General features: G+C 35.1%; 1 protein-coding gene across 3 annotated transcripts in view; it reads right to left on the reverse strand.

Moving 5' to 3' along the window:
- Positions 1–22,304, reverse strand: part of STAM2 (signal transducing adaptor molecule 2) — a 44,657-nt gene that overhangs the window by 9,657 nt on the left and 12,696 nt on the right. For 2 of the 3 annotated variants that reach the window (XM_076005538.1, XM_020288449.2), the window contains exons 2-8: positions 17,029–17,113; positions 15,084–15,159; positions 14,880–14,978; positions 13,804–13,950; positions 11,835–11,904; positions 11,060–11,246; positions 3,061–3,155 (exon numbers count right to left, since the gene is read on the reverse strand). In XM_076005538.1, the coding sequence (XP_075861653.1) occupies positions 3,061–3,155; positions 11,060–11,246; positions 11,835–11,904; positions 13,804–13,950; positions 14,880–14,978; positions 15,084–15,159; positions 17,029–17,113 (759 nt within the window). The remainder of the gene's footprint in view (positions 1–3,060; positions 3,156–11,059; positions 11,247–11,834; positions 11,905–13,803; positions 13,951–14,879; positions 14,979–15,083; positions 15,160–17,028; positions 17,114–22,304) is intronic. The other variant, XM_076005539.1, reaches the window with a different exon arrangement.

Below are 22,304 nucleotides of genomic sequence, written 5' to 3' on the forward strand. Positions count from 1 at the left end.
TTACGAATAATATACAAAACTATTTAAATCTTTCCTGGAATACTGTTAAATGTACTGTATTTTAATAAAGTGAACTTTGGTAAAAATAAGATTATAGGCTGGGTGCGGCGGCTCACGCCTATAATCCTAGCACTCTGGGAGGCCGAGGCAGGTGGATTGCTCAAGTCAGAAGTTCGAAACCAGCCTGAGCAAGAGCGAGACCCGTCCCTACTATAAATAGAAAGAAATTAATCGGCCAACTAATATATATAGAAAAAATTAGCCGGGCATGGTGGCGCATGCCTGTAGTCCCACCTACTCGGGAGGCTGAGGCAGAAGGATTGCTTGAGCTCAGGAGTTTGAGGTTGCTGTGAGCTAGGCTGACGCCATGGCATTCACTCTAGCCTGGGCAACAAAGCGAGACTCTTGTCTCAAAAATAAATAAATAAAATTACAATAAAAATCTATATAACCAAAGAATTTTTAAATCCCAATAGTTAGCCATTTATTTAAAATATGGTAGCTAACTTTCAATTATGTCCTAAAGAACAGAGGTCAGCATAACACAAGGATAAACTGAAAACCCAGAATACTCTTTCCTTGTAATACTCTCCAGCATATTATGTCTAGCGGAAATTGCTATATAGGATCCCCTGAGTATGGTCTACCAAGTTATTAAAAATGGTGTTTCCAATATTCCTATCTACTCAGTGAGTCAGACTAGAAGAATAAAAGTATAAATAGTGGCAAAGTACACAGTATTCAAATCAGTGAGTAGCCACTTCTCACAACTTCACTTTTCTGAATGTATCACTCTACACATACAAAGATAATGTTACGCATGTTGCTTACAGCTTTCATTTTAAGTTCTTTCTCCAGAACTAGTTAAGGATTAGCATTAATGCATCCCTCAGTGAGTCAGTATAAGTACAATCTAAAGTGAGACTGACTGACTTCAAATCCTGGCTCTATCATTTACTAGACACATAATACCTCAATCCCAGTTTCTTTATCTGTAAAACAGGGTGACAACACAACACTCTCACAGAATTACTAGAATTAAATGATACAGTATGAAGAATTTAGCACAATGCCTGACATATAATGAGTACTCAAAGACCATTAACTATTTTATTTCTGATTATCAGCATTAGTATTATCATAAGATATTCCTTTATACTCAGATGCCCCCACATCTCTACCTGCAAAACAAATGGAATACTTTCTCAGCATGGCTGACAGTGGCTGAGGGGAGCTGTCTGTGGCTGCAGAACTGAGTGAAGTTCAGAAGATCTAAACCAGGAACCTTAATGGCTTGATTATACTATTAGGTTATATTAAGTATGAAATGTCCGATTTCCTTAAGTACTAAGTTTGACGGTTGATATCTCTGACATTTCACTTTGACATTTCTTGTTTTATTTTTATTGTGAAGGTATATCCTCAGTCTTTCAAACACACCATTTGGCTTGTGATTATCTTTCAAAAAAAATTTTAGAGCAATTTTTATGAAACCATAGATAAGTCAAAACTTGATGTTATTTTTGAATATGAGTTCTGTCATGGAACCAATACAACACTGACAGCTCAAAATATCAATGAAGCCTTTGAGAAGGATGTGGCTAATGAACACACAGTATGTCCATGGTTTGAGAAGCTCCATTCTGATAATTTTAATCTTGAAAATGAGCCACATGGATGACCTGAGACCAAAGTGGATAATGATGAGCTGAAAGCTGTAGTGGAAACGAATCCATCTCAACCTACGTGTGAATTTATTATAGCAGCAAGGTTTGATGCTACTATTCCAACAATATTGGACCATTTGAAACAAATGGGCAAGGTAAAAAAGCTGGACAGATGGGTACCGTATGAATTAAACAAGTGTCAGAAATCATCTTTTCTTTTCTTTCACAACATAAAGGTGAACCATTTCTACACCATATTGTTAGGCGTGATGAAAAATTGATCCTTTTTTGACAATAGCAAGATGAAGTGCCAAAACACAGTTCAAAACTGAATATTGTGAATATTCACCAAAAGAAAAGCTAATGTCTGTTTGGTGGTCCAGTGCTGGTATTATCCACTACAGCTTCATGAAACCTTGTCAATCAATTACAGCAGATGTCTACCACAACCAATTGGATGAAATGATAAGGAAGCTTGCGATTAAGCAGTCAAGACTGATAGACAGAGATAGGCCAATCCTCTTGCAAGACAATGCTCAACCACAGTCAAACAAATGACACTACTCAAACTACAGAGGCTGGACTTGGAAACTCTCTGTCATCTATCTACTGTATTCATCAGACTTGGCACCAATTGACTACCACTTCTTCCAGGCTTTGGACCACTTCTTGCAAGGAAAAATAATCACTTCTCAACAAGCTACAGTAACACCTTTTGTGATTTCATCACCACTGGCTTTCCAGGCTTATTTGCTGCTGGCATGAGCAAGCTACCATTAAGATGGCAACACTGTCAATATTTTAGGTGCATAGTTTGAAATATGTACTGCTTTTTGTTTGAGATATAACAAACTAAACTTGTGATTCAAAATCGGACATCACATATTTAATGACCTAATACTCTATTACTGTCCCAATTTCCCTAAGATCAAACTAAGGTGAGGAAAAGTCTAAAATTTAGGAGTGCTCGTATCCTGAGTGTGTACTCACACTGGGCACTTGCCATCCAGCCGTCCCCCCTCCAACTCCCCTCTTCACCACTGTGTCTCAATGAAGAATAAAATCTACTCTTTGTACAGAACAGATACAAACTGCCTCTTACACTATACAGTTAGTTTGATTTAAATATCTACATGGTCACAGATGACTTCATGGCTGATAACTATGTACATTAACTCTCAGAGGATTCAAAATATGAGGAGACAGTTCTTGGGATTGACATGGGATAAATTAACCCCTTAATCTTGTCAAAAATAGGTCAATCATAATGCCTATAAATAAATGATTTAAAGCAAAAGCTAAATGCCAATCTACTTTATACTCAAAACTGAATCAAAAAATTCAAGTGAAAAACAAAGTCAACAGATTTAACATTTTCTAAGATTTAACTTACCTGCCTCAGATTCTATGTTTAAATTAGTTGTTACAAAATTGGATGGGAAAAGTCCTATTCCTCTGTGATTTTCTCCTTTCCACCAATTGGCATCACTAAAAATAAAGTGCAAAAAATATCATTTGTTCCTCCATATTTTAGTACATCAGTGTCAAGAGGAATTGAAACAAAAATTAAATTTAGCCTCCTTTGAAAATATTAGTTCACATCCAGCTATACTTGTCATTTTTCTTAAGGTTAATAAAAGATAGTGAAAAGTACAAATAAAACATCCATACCCTCATATCTAAATTTAGAACCCATTAGCAATTGGTCATATTTGATTCTGGGCTTCAAAAAAAAAAAACATAGATAACACAGAAGTCTCCTGTACTAATGACCCCAAGTCCCAAGCCCACATCCATCTTACTGCAACACCATAAAACTGGTAGTCTTCCTGCCAGTCTGTTTTTCATTATTTTACATGTATCTATAGCCAACCCCATATAGAAACTGATAAAACACAGATATTAATACTTACAGAGCTTTTTAATTTTACATATTAATAGTTTCAGATCTTATTTATCCCCTTTACATTTAAGTTCCATTATACAAATATGCCACATTTATCCATTCCTGTACAGACAGACATTTAGGTCATTTCCAGTCTTTCACCATTAAAAAAACTGAGGTATGATCATCCCAGATTTGAGAGCATATATGCAACAATTTCTCTAGGCTTATTCAGACATGAACTTGCTGGGCCACAGGATTATAAGCATTTTCATTTTACTAGATATTGCCAAATGTTCCTTAGAGTGGCTGTGAAAATTCACCCTCCTCCTTTCCCTAGTAGCATGTGAGAATGTCATTTTCCCCCATATTTGGATAATTGTCCAAGCCAACACTTGATATCAGATAGGAGGGAAATTATACTTTATTGTATGCATTTCCCAAGCTCCCAAGTAAGTGTTCTGTTGGTATCTTCTGCCTGTTTTTCTTTTCCCCCTAAATCATTTGTATTTTTTCATGGATCTGTAAAAGTTCTTTACATAGAAATTGCCTGAATTATGCAAATACCTCCTTTTAGGCAGTCACTGTCTTTTCCCATATGTTTATAGTTTCTTTTAAGGTGGTTTTCTTCCCTTATACAATCGATTTTAGCAATCTTTTCTTTTATGGCTTATACTTTTACCCTTCTCAACCCTTGAACTCCTAAATCTATTCTCCTACATACTTGTCTACTGTTTTAGGTTTTCTTTTTTATCCCTTTCCCATGTTTAGGTCTTTAATTCATCTGGAATGAAATTTTATGTACTATGTGAAACTGAACCAAATTTTATTTGTACTATAAAAAGAACCATCCATCCAGCAAAATTTATTAAATACTCCATCATTTTTTCTAACTTATGATACCCTATCTTTCAAATAGTAAGCTGCTATCTGTTCCAAAAGCTTATTTCTGGATTCCATTCTGTTGGAATAGTCTATATATCTATTTACCACAACTTGTTAATGTGCCTTGATACTTGTCAGGAACAGTACCTTCCTCTATGTTATCCTTTCTCATTTATTGCACATGTTCACATTTCCATATTACTATTAAATTGTTTCTTGAGTTCTCTGGGAAAAAATTGCTGTTGGAATTTTAATTGGAAATGTACTGAATTTATATAACAAGAAAAATTAAATCTTTACAATATTAAAGTTTCTTCACCATGAACATGACATCTCTATATTTCTATAAATATGTGATATATAAACATTTATATTCTTTTATGTCTTTCAAAGAATTTTATAATTTTCTCCATAAAAGCCTCATATATCTTTGTTAAGTTTATTCATTCCTAGATCATTTATATAATTTTTGTTACTATTGAAAATGATATTTTTTCTATTATATTTTCTAAATAGTTATTAAAAGCATACTCTTATTTTTGTATATTGAGCTTATGTTCAACAACTCTGATGAATTATCAGTTTTAATATTAATAGTTTGTCTACTGAACTCTTGAAGTTTATTTATATGGACAATCAAAATATTTGGAAATAATGATAATTTCATCTATTCCTTTCCAAAAATTTGACTTATTGAACAGGCATTCTTAAGGATGAGTCTTAAGGGTGAATTAACTTCTATAATTCTGAAAAATTTTATCTAACGAATACCACAAAGATATGAAAGAGGTATATTTCATTCAAATTCTTAAACCCTTAGAAAATAACTGATGCACTGATGGTTTTAAGATATCACATCTGCTAATGCCTATGTAAGATAGGAGAAATTATCTTACATTTTTTTTTTAAACTGAACTTTCCATTTTAGAAAGGAAAGCTGAAACTCTGAATAATTTTTATATAAAACCAGAGAACCCAAACCTGTGAAATGGATCCATGGATTTTATTTGAACCTATCAACACTTGTGTGTGTAGCCTTTCATAGTGGCCCTACTAATGTAGAATAATTCCCCTCCCAAACACTACTGCAAACTCCTCGATGAAGCATAAAAGCAGGCAAAACAACCAAATTGACAACTCCTTCCCAGCTCTAAGTTCTCTCCACTATGAGATGTTTCTATGGAATGTTACAGCACAAAATACTGTTCAATTTTCAATTCCTAAATTAAGATAATTAGCACTGTAATTTTACACAAACCATTTGTTAATTATGGAAAATTTTCAATGTGGCATTTATATTTAGAGCTTTTTATATTAAAAAAGAAATTACAACTAAGTGAAAAACAAAAAATTATGTAAGTGTAAGGGACATAAACTTAACCTTCAACAAACTGCTTATTCAGCTAACATTTATAAAAACCTGACATAGAGAAAATAATACCTTCAGGCTAAGCACTGAAGTTACAAAGATAATTAAGACACTGTATCTGCCCTCAAGAAATTTAGAATCTAGTGCAAAACCGGGTATGGTGGTGCACACCTATAATCTCAACTACTCGGGAGGCTTAGACAGAAGGATTGCTTGAGTCCAGGAGTTCAAGGCTGTCACATGCTATGATTATACCGGTGAAAAGCCACTGCACTGCAGCCTGGGAAACACAGTGAGACCTCCATCTCTTAAAAAAATTTAGCAGTGTTTAACAACCTCCCCTACCAACTAAGAACCTTCCTTTACACCTTCTGGAATTTGTTTTCTCCTTACCCTTCCTGCCACCCAGGGAAGTGCTGACCCTCTTCAGAATCAACTGATCTAGAAGGAGAGACATATGTAAAAAAGTATAGTCAGCCCTTCATATCTATGGGTTCCACATCTGCAGGCCCTAAATCAAAAAAGAGTTGGGAAAAATCTAGAGATGATTCAAAGTATACTGGAGGATATGTGTAGGTTATATGCAAATACTATACTATTTTATATCAAGGACAACTATCCATGGATTTTGGTATCCATGGGTTTCCTGGAACTAATCCCCCCCAGATACTGAGGGACAACTGGACTTACAATACAGTAGGAGAACCTTTGTTGCGTATGTTCAGGGAGCTACAGCAGCACAAAGAGGGGAACTCCTAACTCTACTGGGATCTAAAAGCTGGGAAGAGTTTAAAAGCTTCTTGGACAATACAAAATCTGACAGGGGTTTTGAAGGTTAAGTAGACACTCGCCAGGAGGAAAAGGAAATTAAAGCTGTAGAAATAAAAATGACATTTTACCCTGCAGCCATAAGCAAGAAAATAAAGCACAAAGAAATAGAAAAACTTTGTATACTGAGATGAAAAACAAGATCATCCTATCTAGTTTTAGGTCTCAAAATAAATCAAAACTTGAGCCTTTTCTTTAAGGTACTGACTCAATAGAAACTACTCGCCTGCTGGCTTTTACTATGGCAATAGCTGAAGGTAAGTGATGTCCTTTATGGATATAATAATCGTTGAGAAAACTGCTATTTCTACCATGAACATACAAACTATAAACTCAGAAAACTTGGTAATCTTGTAGACTTTTCTTTAAAATATCTGTTTTATTTTTTAATATGAGGAGCTAACCTTTCTAAAGCCTGGACTCCCTTGTAAACCTTCCTTGCAAGTGAAGTTCCTTTTCTTTTCTAAATGCTTTTGCCTCCTTCAACAGGGCTTTCCAGGCAGAGAGAACCAAATGTACAACACTGCAGAGGTCTAATCAGAACATGGCATTTTTGGAACTGCAAGAACTCTACTTGATTATTTGAAATGGTATGTAGAGAACAAACAAGGAGTGGTAAGATAAAGCTAATAATGTAGAAAGCGAAAGGCTTTCTTTTGGTATATTCTGTTGATAAGAAATGTGTGCCTTTTCCATCAGCTCAGTGTTTCTTAAACTGAGATCCAAGAACAATGTATTTTCAAGAGACTTAATGTTTTGTATGTAAAAATTTTAATTTCACTCTTTCAATTCCACAACAATATAAAAACAATGAACAGTCATTTTTCTGGATCATCTGAATGACTTCCTTTTAACCTAAGATTGCCATTTAACTTTAGCACCCAAGTTTGCAGTATTTGTGTTTAAAATCTTGTCACTGATTACCAATCACCCAGATTGACAATATTTTACCCATAATGTGCTGAGAAGCACATCTATAGCAACTCTAAGATTGGAGTGTGCTATTATAAAAATGACAGCAATTGACTTACATATGCCATCATGTTCACAATGAATTCTCTTAGCAATTAAAGAAAAAAATTCTCTTTTTGCAGTGATAAGTCTTAACTCATTTTTATGATTCTAAGTTATTTAATGAATTTTTGCTTTAAAGGGACATCAGTAAAAAGACATGGTATATCACAATAATGTAACCCTTTATTTGCTGTAGGCCAATAGCCCATAATAGGTATATACACACCACATGAATGCCAGTAACATCACAGGATACTGTATGAAAGACTCACAGCAGTTACACCAGAAAAAGTCAGGGGAGAAGTGAGTTATGATATAGCACAGGGTAGTATAGACCTGGTAAAGTACCAGTGTTATTAATCAGTACTATATTTATTTCTAAGCAGCAATTTTTTTAGAAAATTGTGTTATATAAAAATAATACTCTATGGCCTGGCACAGTGGCTCATGCCTGTAATCCTAGCACTTCGAGAGGCCAAGGTAGGAGGATCACTTGAGGTCACAAGTTCAAGATCAGCCTGAGCAAAGACCCCGTCTCTATAAAAAAATAGAAAAATTAGCCAGGTGCAGTGGCACACACATGTGGTCCCAGCTACTCAAGAAGCTGAAGCTGAGGTGAGAGCATCACTTGAGCGCAGGAGTTTGAGGCTGTAGTGAGCTATGATGATGCCACTGCACTTTAACTTAAGCAGCAGAGCTAGATCCTGTCTCAAAAAAACAAAAAACAAACTAAAGAAAAAAAATCTCTGAATTATAATCCTAGAGCAAAAACTACTCATTTTGTTGTTTTACAAATATCTTTAATTTTAGAATTGTATAAGAGTATTAAAAGTGTAAAACTGGCCGGGCGCTGTGGCTCATGCCTGAAATCCTAGCACTCTGGGAGGCCAAGGTGAGAGGATGGCTTAAGGTCAGGAGTTCAAATCCAACATGAGCAGGAGAGAGACCGGGTCTCTACTAAAGCTAAAGCTAATAATGTAAGATTATAGAAAATAGATTATAGATTAAATAGAAAGAAATCAACTAACCAACTAAAAATATATAGAAAAAATTAGCTGGGCATGGTGGCGCATGCCAGTAGTCCCAGGTACTCGGGAGACTGAGGCTGAAGGATTGCTTGAGCCCAGGAGTTTGAGGTTGCTGTAAGCTAGGCTGACATCATGGCACTCTAGCCCGGGCAACAGAGTGAGACTCTGTCTCAAAAAAACAAACAAAAAAAGTATACAACTAAGTTCTTTTTTAACTACTCTCACTAAAAGACACCCACAAGCTTGATGTTTCAGACTATCAGTGTTCAGAGCCTACACTACCTCTCCACCTTTACAGACAGTCCCCCTTCCAGTGGTTGGACTTACAATGGCTGGACTTAAAATGGTCCAGTTTCAGTCGAAACCATACTTCAGATACCCATAAACCATTCTGGTTTTTATTTTCACTACAGTATTCAATAAATTACATGAGATAGTCAACACTTCATTATAAAAGAGGCTTTTTTGTCGATGATTTTGCCCAACTGTAGGCTAAGGTAAGTGTTCTGAACATGTTTCAGGTAGGCTAGCCTAAGCTATGATGTTCAGCAGGTTAGGTATATGAAATGCATTTTCAACTTACGACATCTTCAGCTTAAAATGGGTTTAACAGAACATAACCCCATCTTAAGTTGAGGAGCATCTGTAATTTTATTTACTCTCCTTCAAGGATCATGTGTTCCACTCCAAACGATTATTTCCGAAAAAGAAAATTTAAGGAAAAAAAATTATTTTTTAAGTAAATATAGTGCTATCTTGATTGCCTAAAAGACTGTCTTTTTCCTAGTCTCAATTTCTTGCAAAAGCTTTTCTCTTATCAAAATTAATCAAAGTTCACCTTAAACAGACCCCCAGGATAGCCTTCTTTCCCAAATGCTGACACCAAGTATGAATCTGCACTCTTCTGGCCTCCAACAGTACTCTCTTATGTCGCTTACCACATTCTGCCTTCCATACAATTGTCTGTGTAGTAATTCCCTTACTTTATACTAGGTTTTATGAAGACAGAACTATAACCTCATTCATTTATTATAAATGGAATCTATTACATAACATTTTCTCAATAAATATGTACCACAGCAAAGTAAGACCATTGTATATCTACCCTTTATTTAAAAATATACCAGGCCGGGCGCTGTGGCTCACGCCTGTAATCCTAGCTCTTGGGAGGCCGAGGCGGGCGGATTGCTCAAGGTCAGGAGTTCAAAACCAGCCTGAGCAAGAGCGAGACGCCGTCTCTACTATAAACAGAAAGAAATTAATTGGCCAACTGATATATATATATAAAAAAAATTAGCCGGGCATAGTGGCGCATGCCTGTAGTCCCAGCTACTCGGGAGGCTGAGGCAGAAAGATCACTCGAGCCCAGGAGTTTGAGGTTGCTGTGAGCTAGGCTGACGCCACGGCACTCACTCTAGCCTGGACAACAAAGTGAGACTCTGTCTCAAAAAAAAAAAAAAAAAAAATATACCAGACTAGCATGTCCTTACTAAGTTAATTATAATGGAGACCAAAAACAGTTGCAATCTCTCTTCATAGCAACAAGTTGTCATGTCTCACTCTTGCTAAATTTTATCAACTTCTTTTAAAAGTACAGAACAAATTAGGTTCAATATAGATTGATCTTTTTTTAATACAATTTTTTTTAATACAATTTTTAAAAATAGAGAAACTGTGAAGAGAGTATAGTAGTAGATTAAGAATTGGGTTGGGAGGCTGAGACAAGAGGATTGCTTGAGGCCAGGAGTTCAAGACCAGCCTGGCAAACATAGCAAGACCTGTCTCTAAAAATATATTTTTTTAAATAGCTCGACATGGTGGTGCACACTTGTAGGCCAGCTATTTGGGTAGCTAGGGTGGGAGGATCACTTGAGTTCAGGAGTTTGAAGTTACAATGAGATTTGATTGTGCCACTTATACAGAGCAAGACCCTATCTTGTTCTGTATAAGTAACAGAGCAAGACCCTATCTTTAAAAAAGAAGAATTGGGGAGAAGCCAAGCATGGCTTTGGTTGCTTTAATCAAGGTAATTTAGTGATTTCTTCCTAAAGTTTTACTGTGAGTCATTTTGGCATACACAAATGCCAAGGTAAATGCATTCAGATGACTGAATATTTATGTGTTTCCCAATTGTGGTTATCAACAATATTATTTAATATATCTTTCATTCAAGATATAAAGGATACTTTACTATCAAATTTAACAAAAAAATAAGAAACACACATTATCTAGTCTAATCTTGATTTTAGAAAATAATAAGGTACGAAAAGATTCTATTATGATTTAAATGCACTAAAGGTCAAAAAATTGAATATTCTAGATTTTAAATTAAGGATATTGTACTTTAAAACTTCAGAATACTACATGAAGATTTAAAACATACCTGTCATCCAAAACAATAATAATTTCACCATGTTTGAAGGTGAGTTCATTGTCCTCAACGGCTTCAAAATCATATAAAGCTCTTACTTTCCGTGCAATCTTATTATTTAACTGAATTTCTGCAGATGGATATAAGGATTTTGTTTCTGTGTGCTGCTGTTTCTGTTCTTGCAGTGATAATTCAATAGCTAGTTTCAGAAATTAAAATGCAAAAAAAAGACAGCCAGAATTAATTTCAATTGTTTAAAAAAAACTTAAATATTAGAAGACAATATAATATTTAATGAGAAAAAATCAAGTGACTATTTTATTTGTCCAATTAATTGCTACACAGTTAATGGGAAGAGGTTGGGGCAGGAAACCATGACATTTTTAAAAATAAAGTTTTTTGCTCATTCCTTATTATCACAGTCTGTCATATACAGCAGCTATTATTTTTATAGCAAACAGATTGTGACATTATAATATGGGTAGCTTTCCATATAGGACAAGCCATGAACACATTTCTGTGCTTGACTCATAACTTTGGCATTAAAGAAAAGGTGAAACATAATCTCTCCAAAGGTAGGCATTAAATATACATTATTGAAAAGAATAATGAATTAAATTCATCTTATAGTAGTACATCATTTGCTGTCCTAACTTTTTAGACCCTACTGTTTTTAGATTTGAGGTAGAACTGAAAATATACCCAGTTTTTATCACTTGTATTTTAATAAAATGTTCTGGCAAGGATATTTTAAGCAACATTAAATTACACATGCTTGATCATTTACCTTTAGCTATGTCTTCATCTTCTTTGTTTTTGTTCAGTGATGTACCATTCTTGGCAGCAGCTGAGACAGTCTGTAAATGTATGAGTAAAATGAACACAACTATACTTTCAAACAAAACACAAGCTCTATAATTACTTGCAAATGCTAATTAAAAGAAAATACTGATATGACTGAGTTTTATTTAAAAGTTCTTCATGATAATTTTAAGTAGTTGTTTTCAAATACTTAAACATCAGAATTTTCAAGAAAACGTTATAAAACTCACAAAGGGCTCAAACTGGCTTACATTTTGCTTAAATCTCAGTATCTGACACAGAGCTTGGCTAGAGAAAGTCTTTAAGTATTTACAGAATGAATAAATGACTCTGGTCTCAACTGTCCAAGGTCAGTGAGAGGGACTCTACTGCTATAGGAGTATAGCTACATGAGAAGTGCCCGCAAGAGGTCATGATGACTGAAGAGAGGAGGAGGGAGGACAGTGACAAGAGATGCAGTTCTAGGAATACATGCAAAGTCCTTTACTCAATGTAATTGTGTGACAGTGGCTTTTCAGGCTAGGAGAGGACTAAGGAAGGTCACGCTTAAACTTAATGGCATGTAAAACCACTGTCCTGGACTCTGATCCATCAACCAGTTAACACAGATTTTTTGAGGAAAATATATAGAAAGGATAGAACAGGAAAATGCTTGCTTTTTATCACTTATAAGACTTTTGTCTCAAAACTCTACCTTGTACCCTTAGGTCTGGTTCCTATAAAAAATCTTTTTGTCTCTTTAATTTATAGTGTAAAATAAAAGAAACTATAGTATTCCCATTAGTCTATTTCCCTAGCCCACATCCTAATATTAATTGGAGGGCAAAAGGCTCTGAGAGCAAAACCCAAGAAATAGTATTTTTCTCCCACAGACCTAAAAAAACAGCCCACTCCATGAGTCATTATCCCTTCACCTCCACCCCTCTCCTACTAAAGCTATCCTCTATCTCTCCAAATAAATTTACAGTCTTGTAGTTCCACCCATCTTATATGTAAATCATTCACTCTAAGCATATTCAAAACAAATCTTGACCTTTCTCAATTCCATTGATTTATTCCTTTTATTCCTCTCCTGATATGACCTCTTCACTCCTCTCTACCTAATATAACAAACTCAAGTTTCAAGGCCAGGCGCAGTGGCTCACGCCTGTAATCCTAGCATTTTGGGAGGCCGAGGCGGGCGGATTGCTCGAGGTCAGGAGTTTGAAACCAGCCTGAACAAGAGCGAGACCCCGTCTCTACTATAAATAGAAAGACATTAATTGGCTAAGTAATATATATAGAAAAAATTAGCCAGGCATGGTGGCGCATGCCTGTAGTCTCAGCTACTCGGGAGGCTGAGGCAGGAGGATTGCTTGAGCCCAGGAGTTTGAGGTTGCTGTGAGCTAGGCTGATGCCAACAGCACTCACTCTAGCCTGGGCAACAAAGTGAGACTCTGTCTCAAACAAACAAACAAAAAAAAATTCAAGTCTCAAAATTCTATCTCTTCACTTTCTTTATCATCCCAATCTGTAGTTACCTCTCTCTCCCTGGTACTAAGATAGACAGCATCTAGTCTTTGTACCTTCTTCCCAAATCTGTCAATTACAATTTAAATGAGTTATTTTCACCTGTATATGGCTCCCCCTCAAGCATACAACAAATTTCTTGAATATTAAGGACTATCTCAAACATCTATGCCTTTTGCATGACTCCAGACTTAATGTAGGATTAAACACATTGTTTATGTCTGATTCACTTCTCAAAGTTCTGATACGTTGAAGAAATACTCATAAAAATTGAATGTCTACCAAATGTAAGGCACTAAGCTAGACAGGCACTTGGGGAGTAGAGGTGGGAAATGACAATCAAGACAATTTTGCCTAATTTTCATGTAAGATACATACCTTTAAAATAGTATAGGGTCAACCATGAGTCTGAATGAAACTCTCACCTGAGAACTTCCTGGAGGAAAAGTAATTCCTTCTTCTTTCATAGATTTAATAGTTGCAGATATTAGACTAAATTGAGGGTCCTTCTGAAATTCTTCTGACCACTCCACCATTAAAGCTTTCAGTTTTTCACATACTTTAGGATGAGCCTTTTAAAGAAAAGGCAAAGCAAAAAAACCAAAAACCTATGGTTAAAATAAGTACTTAAATTATTTAACTAACAGGGAGAGATAACACCAAAATTCTCTTTAATTATATAAACAATAAGAGTACAGCAATTCCTAGCCTAGCTTAGTAACTGACAAGATACCTATTTATTACATGTTAAGATACAGTTGCTTCATATAAAAAGACCCTTTTTGAACATCAATTTCTAAGTCTTCTTTTAGATTCAATGGTTACTGTTTTCTTAATATTCTCAATATTAGATTAAGATTTTTATAGCAACTTAACTAAAATTCTGGGATTTTTGTCACAAATAGCATGAGAATAATGTTTCAGAGTTTCTGTCTCAAGGAAATCAGTAACAACCCATAATGAAGACCCCCTCCATTCTGCTCTAAAATAAAGGCTCACTTTGCTCACCTTCTCTAATAGGAGTCAGTATGGAATGGTGGTTAGAGCTTGGAGTCTGGAGTCACAGAAACCTGGATCTGAATCTTGGCCTATGCCACTTATTAGCTGTATGACCTTAGACAAGTTACTAACTTCTCTTTAAGCCTCAGTTTCTGCATTTATAAAATAAGAATAAGAAGAGAATCTAACTTCCAAGAATCTAATGCTCCAAGGGTGATTAAGAGCATTAAATAAAACAGTGAATGTAAAATGCTTAAAGCAGTAAATACTCACTAGCCCTCAATAAAGACTCGTTATTATCAATAGCATATATACTTTGGGGGAGAAAAACAGGTTTTGGTGCCACAAATAAAAAAATCAAATTACAGGAAGTTTATTTCACTTCAATTTATCTAAAAATGATTTCATGTATAATACAATTTTATTAATACTATATAGTTAAAATAACACACAATATATGTATTTTTTAATGATTTCAGTTTCTTCTCTTTTTAAAATTTACCTTATTTTTAATCACAGCACGTACTTCTGTTGCAAAATCACGGGAACATACTTCTAAATGAAATATCTTTCCACAGTTTGCCACACAAGCCCCAAGAAGCTATTAATTAAAATAAAAATTAATATACAAATGTTGAAATATTAACTTAGTGAAATAAACGCATATTTAAAATTTGGGACAAATAATAACATGACTTTCACTTACAGTTAATGCCTGCAGAGCAACATGAGGAACCTTATGATTTACCCTTTTCATTATGGCTTTGAGGCAATCTTTTGCTCTAAAAAAAAGACGAGAGAGACAATTAAGTATTTATTGAGAACAAGTTCAAAGATTAAAAATACAAGGTATTCTATTACCAAATAATCTTGTGTGTAAAAATAAAATCCTGGAAACTTCACCTTGTTAAAGGAATAAATCTACAAAACAATTTTACACAATTTTTTGGTCATAGACTCAGAACTTTAAAAAAAAAGCATGTTACAAACATTACATATTCCAAAATCAAGAGACAAATCATTTCAAAAAGTCAGTCAACAAAAGAACTGTATCATATAAACTATCTTTTAACTTCTTCAAGACCAGGCGTCCTCAAACTATGACCCACAGGCCACATGCCAGTGTTTTTGCCCATTTGTTTTTTACTTCAAAATAAGATATGTGCAGTGTGCATAGGAATTTGTTCACAGTTTTTTTTAAACTATAATCCAGCCCTCCAACAGTCTGAGGGACAGTGAACTGGCCCCCTGTTTAAAAAGTTTGAGGACCCCTGTTCAAGACAAACTAAGCTTTCAGACAGCAAATTCTTATCTTCAAAAAAACTAACAAGATATAGTCTTAAAAGTTTCAGGTATAAACATATTAGAATTTACTATGAAAAGCTGTAATGTTAAAACAAATGCTTTTATCATTCTTCTAAACTTTTTTTTTTCTTTAAGACAGAGTCTCACTCTGTTGCCCTGGCTAGAGTGCCATGGCGTCAGCCTAGTTCACAGCAACCTCAAACTCCTGGGCTCAAGCCATCCTTCTGCCTCAGCCTCCTGAGTAGCTGGGACTACAGGCATGTGCCACCATACCCGGCTAATTTTTTTCCTACATATTTTTAGTTGGCCAATTAATTTCTTTCTATTTTTAGTAGAGACGGCATCTCACTCTTGCTCAGGCTGGTTTTGAACTCCTGACCTTGAGCAATCCTCCAGCCTGGGCCTCCCAGAGTGCTAGGATTACAGGCGTGAGCCACCGCACCTGGCCTAAACTTCTAAAGTATAATCAGTTCAGCTTAACTGCAATATGCCCCCCAAAAGCACGCTTAAACTCTATTCCATTTGTTCTATCAGGATAAGGTTAATCCCATAAATCCAGCCTCCAGGCTCTTTTTACTTATTTCCCAAAAGTAAATACAGTTGACCCTTAAACAACATGGGGGTTAGGGAAGCCAACCCCTAGCACAGTCAAAAATTTGTGTGTAACTTTTGACTACCCCAAACTTAACTACTGATAGCCTTCTGTTGACCAAAAAGCCTTACTGACAATATAAACAGTCAATTAAGAGTGGTTGTGATGGCTTACCCCTATAATCCTAGCACTTTAGGAGGATTGCTTGAGGCCAGAGTTCAAGACCAGCCTGAGCAATACCAAGACCCTGTCTCTACAAAAAGTAAAAAAATCAGCTGGGCGTGGTGGTGCATGCCTATAGTTCTAGCTACTCAGGAGGCTGAGGCAGCAAGACAGGTTGAGCCCAGGAATTTGAGACTACAGTGAGCTACGATGATGCCTCTGTACTCTAGCCTGGGCAACAGAGCAAGACTCTGTCTCAAAATAAAAAAAAAGAAACCAGTTAATTAACACATACTTTAAATATTATACCCATTTATATACTGTATTCTCACAATAAAGTAAGTTAGAGGGAAAAAATATCAAGAAAAATTTTAAAGTGGGGGGGAAGAGTAAAAGGCGGGGATTGGTTTTGCGGTCTCAAGGACAGCTGAGGTGGAAGAAAATCTGCATGTAAATGGACCCACACATTTCAAACCCGTTGTTCCAGAGTCAACTGTAGTAAAATCCTGTATTCCTTCCAAAGTTACTCATGAAAAGAGACACAGGTTATTAAAGTTCCTAGACATTCAGTGGCCATGACTGGGCATCTTACCCATTAGGAGTGCTTCCAACTTTGTCACATATGTCCATAATAAGACTCCAATCTTCTGTAGTGTTGTACTCATTTGTGGCTTTTTCTATAAGATATATCAGCATATGTGAAAATTAGGAAACCTCTTACATAACATTAAAATACCAATAAAAACACAATAGTTAAGAAGCCCTACCTTTTCTCCTGCCAAAGATAAAAGAACTTATGGATGAACTTCAAAAGATAGGGTACTTCTACTAATTTCAATTATAAATTGTATAATTAAATGAACTACATATTCTGAGGTATATCAATAAAATACCTTCTAAATAAATAAAAATTACAAATGATTAGTAATCCCATCTAATTCTAATTTCAAAGACAGTTTTTAAAATTTATCACCATATAAGGAAATATACATTAAACTGTCCACTAAAGCTGCAGTCCCCAAGTTGCGGGCTGCAGACCGTTTAGCAGTTTGCGCATTGTCTATTAGGGACCTAGGAACCAGGCCATACAGCAGGTGTGTGGCAAGGCGCAAGCCGAGCAAAGCTTCATCTGTATTTACAACCATTCTCCATCACCCCCTGGCTCCCATCACTGCCTGAGCTCTGCCTCCTGTCAGATTACCAGTAGAATTGGATTCTGCATTATAGTGAGTTATATTATTATTTCATTATATATTACAATGTAATAATAATAGAAATAAAGTGCACAATAAATCCCGACCCCCCCCCCATGGAAAAACTGTCTTCCATGAAACCAATTCCTGGTGCCTAAAAAGTTGGGGGACCATTGCACTAAAGCATTGCTTTCAATAGCAAAAAAAGAAAACTGATTAATATAGTAAATTCACACTGAACTGCTCATATAAATAGAGTAATATATGTTCTTTTGTGACTGGTTTCTGTTATTTAGCATAATGTTTTCAAGATTCATCCATCTTACAGCATGTATCAGTACTTCATTTCTTTTTATTGCTGAATAATATTCCATTGTATAGACATACCACATTTTATTTATCCATTCACCAGTTTATGAACATTTGAGTTCTTTAAAACTTTTTGGCTAATATAAATAATGCACTGTTGCTATAAATGTTCATGTACAAGTTTTTGTTGAGTACATTACATTTTCATTTCTCTTTTGGTATATGCCTAGGAGTAGAATTGCTGGATTGTACAACTCTATTAATTTTTTTTAGGAGTTGACAGTTTCCAAAGCAGTTATACTATTGTACATTCCCACCAGCAATATATCAATGCTTCACCTAAATTTTGAAACATCCCCAAAATACACTATATTCTTTAAGGATACATACATAGGTAGTTAAAATATTAACATGCATAAGAAGATAAATATCAGGACAGGCACAGTGGCTCACACCTGTAATCTTAGCACTTTGGGAGGCAAAAGCAGGAGGATTGTTTGAGCTCAGGAGTTCGAGACCAGCCTGAGCAAGAGTGAGACCCTGTCTCTACTAAAGATAGAAAAATTAGCCAGGCGTTGTGGTGCGTTCCTATAGTTCCAGCTACTCAGGAGGGTGAGGCAGGATGATCACTTGAGCCTAAGAGTTGTATGTTGCAGTGAGCTATAATAAAGCCACTGCACTTTAGCCCAGGGCAACACAAGGAGACTTTTGTCTCAAAAAAAAAGGAGAAAAAATTGAACTTCAGTCCCCCCACTTCATATAAAAAAAAAAAAAAAAAACAGCAAAAAAGAATGACAAACATCAAACTGGGGGTATGTGAAAACAAAGTATACAAGGGTTTAATCATATTTATAAAGGTTTGTTTATTAAGTTATACAATGTATATCCAGAAGTTCTTTATTGTATTCTCAGTATTTTTCTGAGAACTGAAATATTTCATGATCAAAGCAAAACTTAAAAAATAAATTATTAAAAAGCATGATTATAATATGACTGAGCTATATAGCATTTTCATTTTATAAACTTTTATAAAACTTCCACATGAAGGGATACATACAATTTTCTTCTGCTAGTTATACAGAGGCAGAGATATATTAATAAAAAGATTGTTCTAAAGTGTTAGAAGAATTTTATATCCTTTCCTCTTTTTAAATATATCCTATAATTTCAAATACAGTAAACCTATATAGCAAAACATACACACACGTGCACACGCGCGAATGACAGGTGGTATCTCAGTTATAAGCAAGAAAGGTAAGATGGTACGAATCAAGAGTAGTTTCATATTTTATAGCACGGAATAATCAAAAGAAGCCAAAAAACTAACAGGCTTATTAGCAAATAGATATATTTTGTGAGTAAAGAGAAATATATTAGATACAGTTAACCCCAGTTAAATGCTAGAACATTCTTTTAAAAAACCATGTAAAGTGCTTAACACTATTTATGGATGGAAAGCAATTATTTTGGTATATATATGATGAAATGACAAACCAGGGATTTTAGAAAAGTAATATATTTTTGCCTACCATAAGTTCTAGACTCAAGCACCAAACTATGCAGGTAGAAACAGATCTACTCAGGTCCACCTTCTTCTCCGTACAAAGAAGAATATTTCTTCTATGTGCAAAATCAGACGAGACTGAAATTTTTAGAGGTTTAAAATGCTTAACTATTTCTTAATTATAATATATATCTAATAAATTCAGTGAATTCAAACGTATAGATAAGAAAAAAAAAACCTCTTAATGCCAACCGTCCCTTTTAAAACTATAATACATATCTTTCCAGATGTTTTTCTATTTATGTATATGCAAAAACAATAAAAATCAATGTAAAACTAAATAAAATAGAATCATAGATAGTATAAGGTGTACAAAGAAGACCCAAAAAGTGACAACCCTTTCCTGGCTAAGTTATGAACAAGAAGAAAAACAAAACAAAGAATAGAATAAAATAAAATATCATTGTCCTTACTAATAGAAGCCTTAGTTGTACTGGCCAAATGGGCTTGCTAATACCACTAGACAGGGACATGCCTCTCCCTTCAGGAGCAAGCCTCTGCACAACTTACTCCACAGAGTAGTAAATGAAAAAAATCACTCAATGGTGGCAGAAAGACTAGTTAGTCCTGCAAAGACTAAGGGCATAAGTAAGGCCCATTATACTCTCAAACTTACCAATCAGGTAAATCATTACATTGGGAAGTGAATAAAGGAGCAAGGGCAGGGTCAAGATGACTAATGGAAGTCTATTCTCAGGAAGAAAACCTTAGGGATAGAGAAAAAATACTTCCCACTAATACTGTGATCATACTAAATGTATCATTTCCTGTGTTTCTACTTATCAAGAACAGCCCTCCATGTTCATAAATATACATCTACTCTATGCCAATATTTTTAATAGCTGCATAATGTACCATTACCTACAGAGTGGCCACAAAGTCCCTAAACAAGGCAGTAATAAGTTATCAGCAAACTGGTTTTAAATCCACTAAGTACTCAGTCCCTCTTCATTATACTCACTGGTATCATTGATATTGATCCCTCACATAGACTAAACATAAAATCATTAAGAGGGCAAGATTTTGAGCATAGGCTTTCTGAGGATGTTTCACAGCATAAATACTCTATCTTGTTTATCATCTGTCTCTGCCACCATCTCTCACAATTCCCCACTCTCATAAGCTCTAACATGGCAGAAATTTTTGGTTTTTTCACTAGTATTAGTCTTAATGCATAAAACAGTATCTAGGGCACATTAGGTGCTCCATAAATATTTGTTCACTAAATGAATGAATGATGCTGGTTGCTCCTCAAAATCCCATTAACCTGGTACAATGTGTAATGTGGGAAAACACAGCAGAGCTTCTAGAATACGAATGAAAAGCTCTTTAACTATAATGTCCAATGTGGCCCCAGTGACAACGGTGCAAAGTTCTGGACCAGTCAGAGCTTCACTGCTGAGCAGACAAACATCCAAGGGGCTGCACGAGATCAAACTTCAATAGCAACACCATGTGGTAACAAAAAGCAACAACACTAGTGGGTTTATGAGGTCCCAGTTATTCTCAAAGATAGAATAACTCTCTTTTTGTGGGTCTCAGCTAGGAGACAGGGTAAATGGGGAAGGCGGTGCTTACTGAGGGAAGCAAAGGACTTCTTGTATATATGGGTGACTAACTTTATATGCTGAGTCTGAAGAGCAAATCATACATATTACAGCTTCATGCTGATCTTTCCTATTTGCTTAGGGTGGGTTTTTCACTTATAACAGAATCTACCATTCTTTCTTTTTACTGTATCATTTGTCACACTGTTTGAACTATCTGAAGATTAAATATTCATCCATATTCTCTTTTATATGAATATTACTCCCCTTTTACATGTAAATCTTTAGTATATCTGGAATTTCATTTAGTATATCTGGAACCTCACACATGGTATGAGGCAGGAATAGAAAAATATTTTTGTAAATTTTTTGTCAGTCCCAACATTTAAGAATCTATCCTTTCCTCACTGATCTGAGAAGCCAAAATCATCAATTACCAAATTTTGTGAGTATACATGTGTATGAGTACAAATACACACATATACTCAATCAGCTGAGTCTGATTTTTTAGACCATCTAATATCTACCTAGCCTGGTTGGAACTCAACTTTTCACGATTATTTTTTCAATTTTGGTCATGTAATACAACTCAAGATACAACTATGTGATACCCTCAAAAGCCTTCCAACAATTTAAAAGATATTCAAATATTGTTTACCTGATCTAATTTTCATAGAAAACGGAAAAATTCCTGATTTGAATATGCTAACACGCATAGTTTACTCTCTATAAATATAGGACTCACAATTACTCTTTTTTTTAAAAAAAAGGATAAAATCTGAAATCTTTATAATGGCCTGCCAAAAAGGACTTCATTTTTCAAGTGAACTAAATAACACTTAAATTACGTACTTAGGAGTATTTTAAACTCCAAGAAAATTTTAAATATTATAATTAAGAAACCATTCTTTTACAGCATGTCACTTTGCCCAGTGTTAGGGCCATATTTCACATTATCCTGTGTCAAATGCATAGAAAGAGAGAAAGTTAAAAGAGCCCTCCTGGGGCCTAAATGCTAAATTGCCAGGGTCTGGTGGGTGTAAGTCATAACATTCACCATCAGGCTTTGATTGCTGTATATAGAGAGCCTCAAACACACAGTGAAAATAGTTCAGAAAGATTCTAATAATATCATAAAGAATCAGTCCATCAATACCTACCTACAAGGAACAAAAAGGCTCCCTTCCCCTCAATGTAGTCTATTATGTTCAAAATATAGCTTTAAAAAGAATCCAAGTCTACCCATAAAACTTTT

The sequence above is a fragment of the Microcebus murinus genome, chromosome 8 (genome assembly GCF_040939455.1).
Source record: "Microcebus murinus isolate Inina chromosome 8, M.murinus_Inina_mat1.0, whole genome shotgun sequence".
Classification (NCBI taxonomy): Eukaryota; Metazoa; Chordata; class Mammalia; order Primates; family Cheirogaleidae; genus Microcebus; species Microcebus murinus.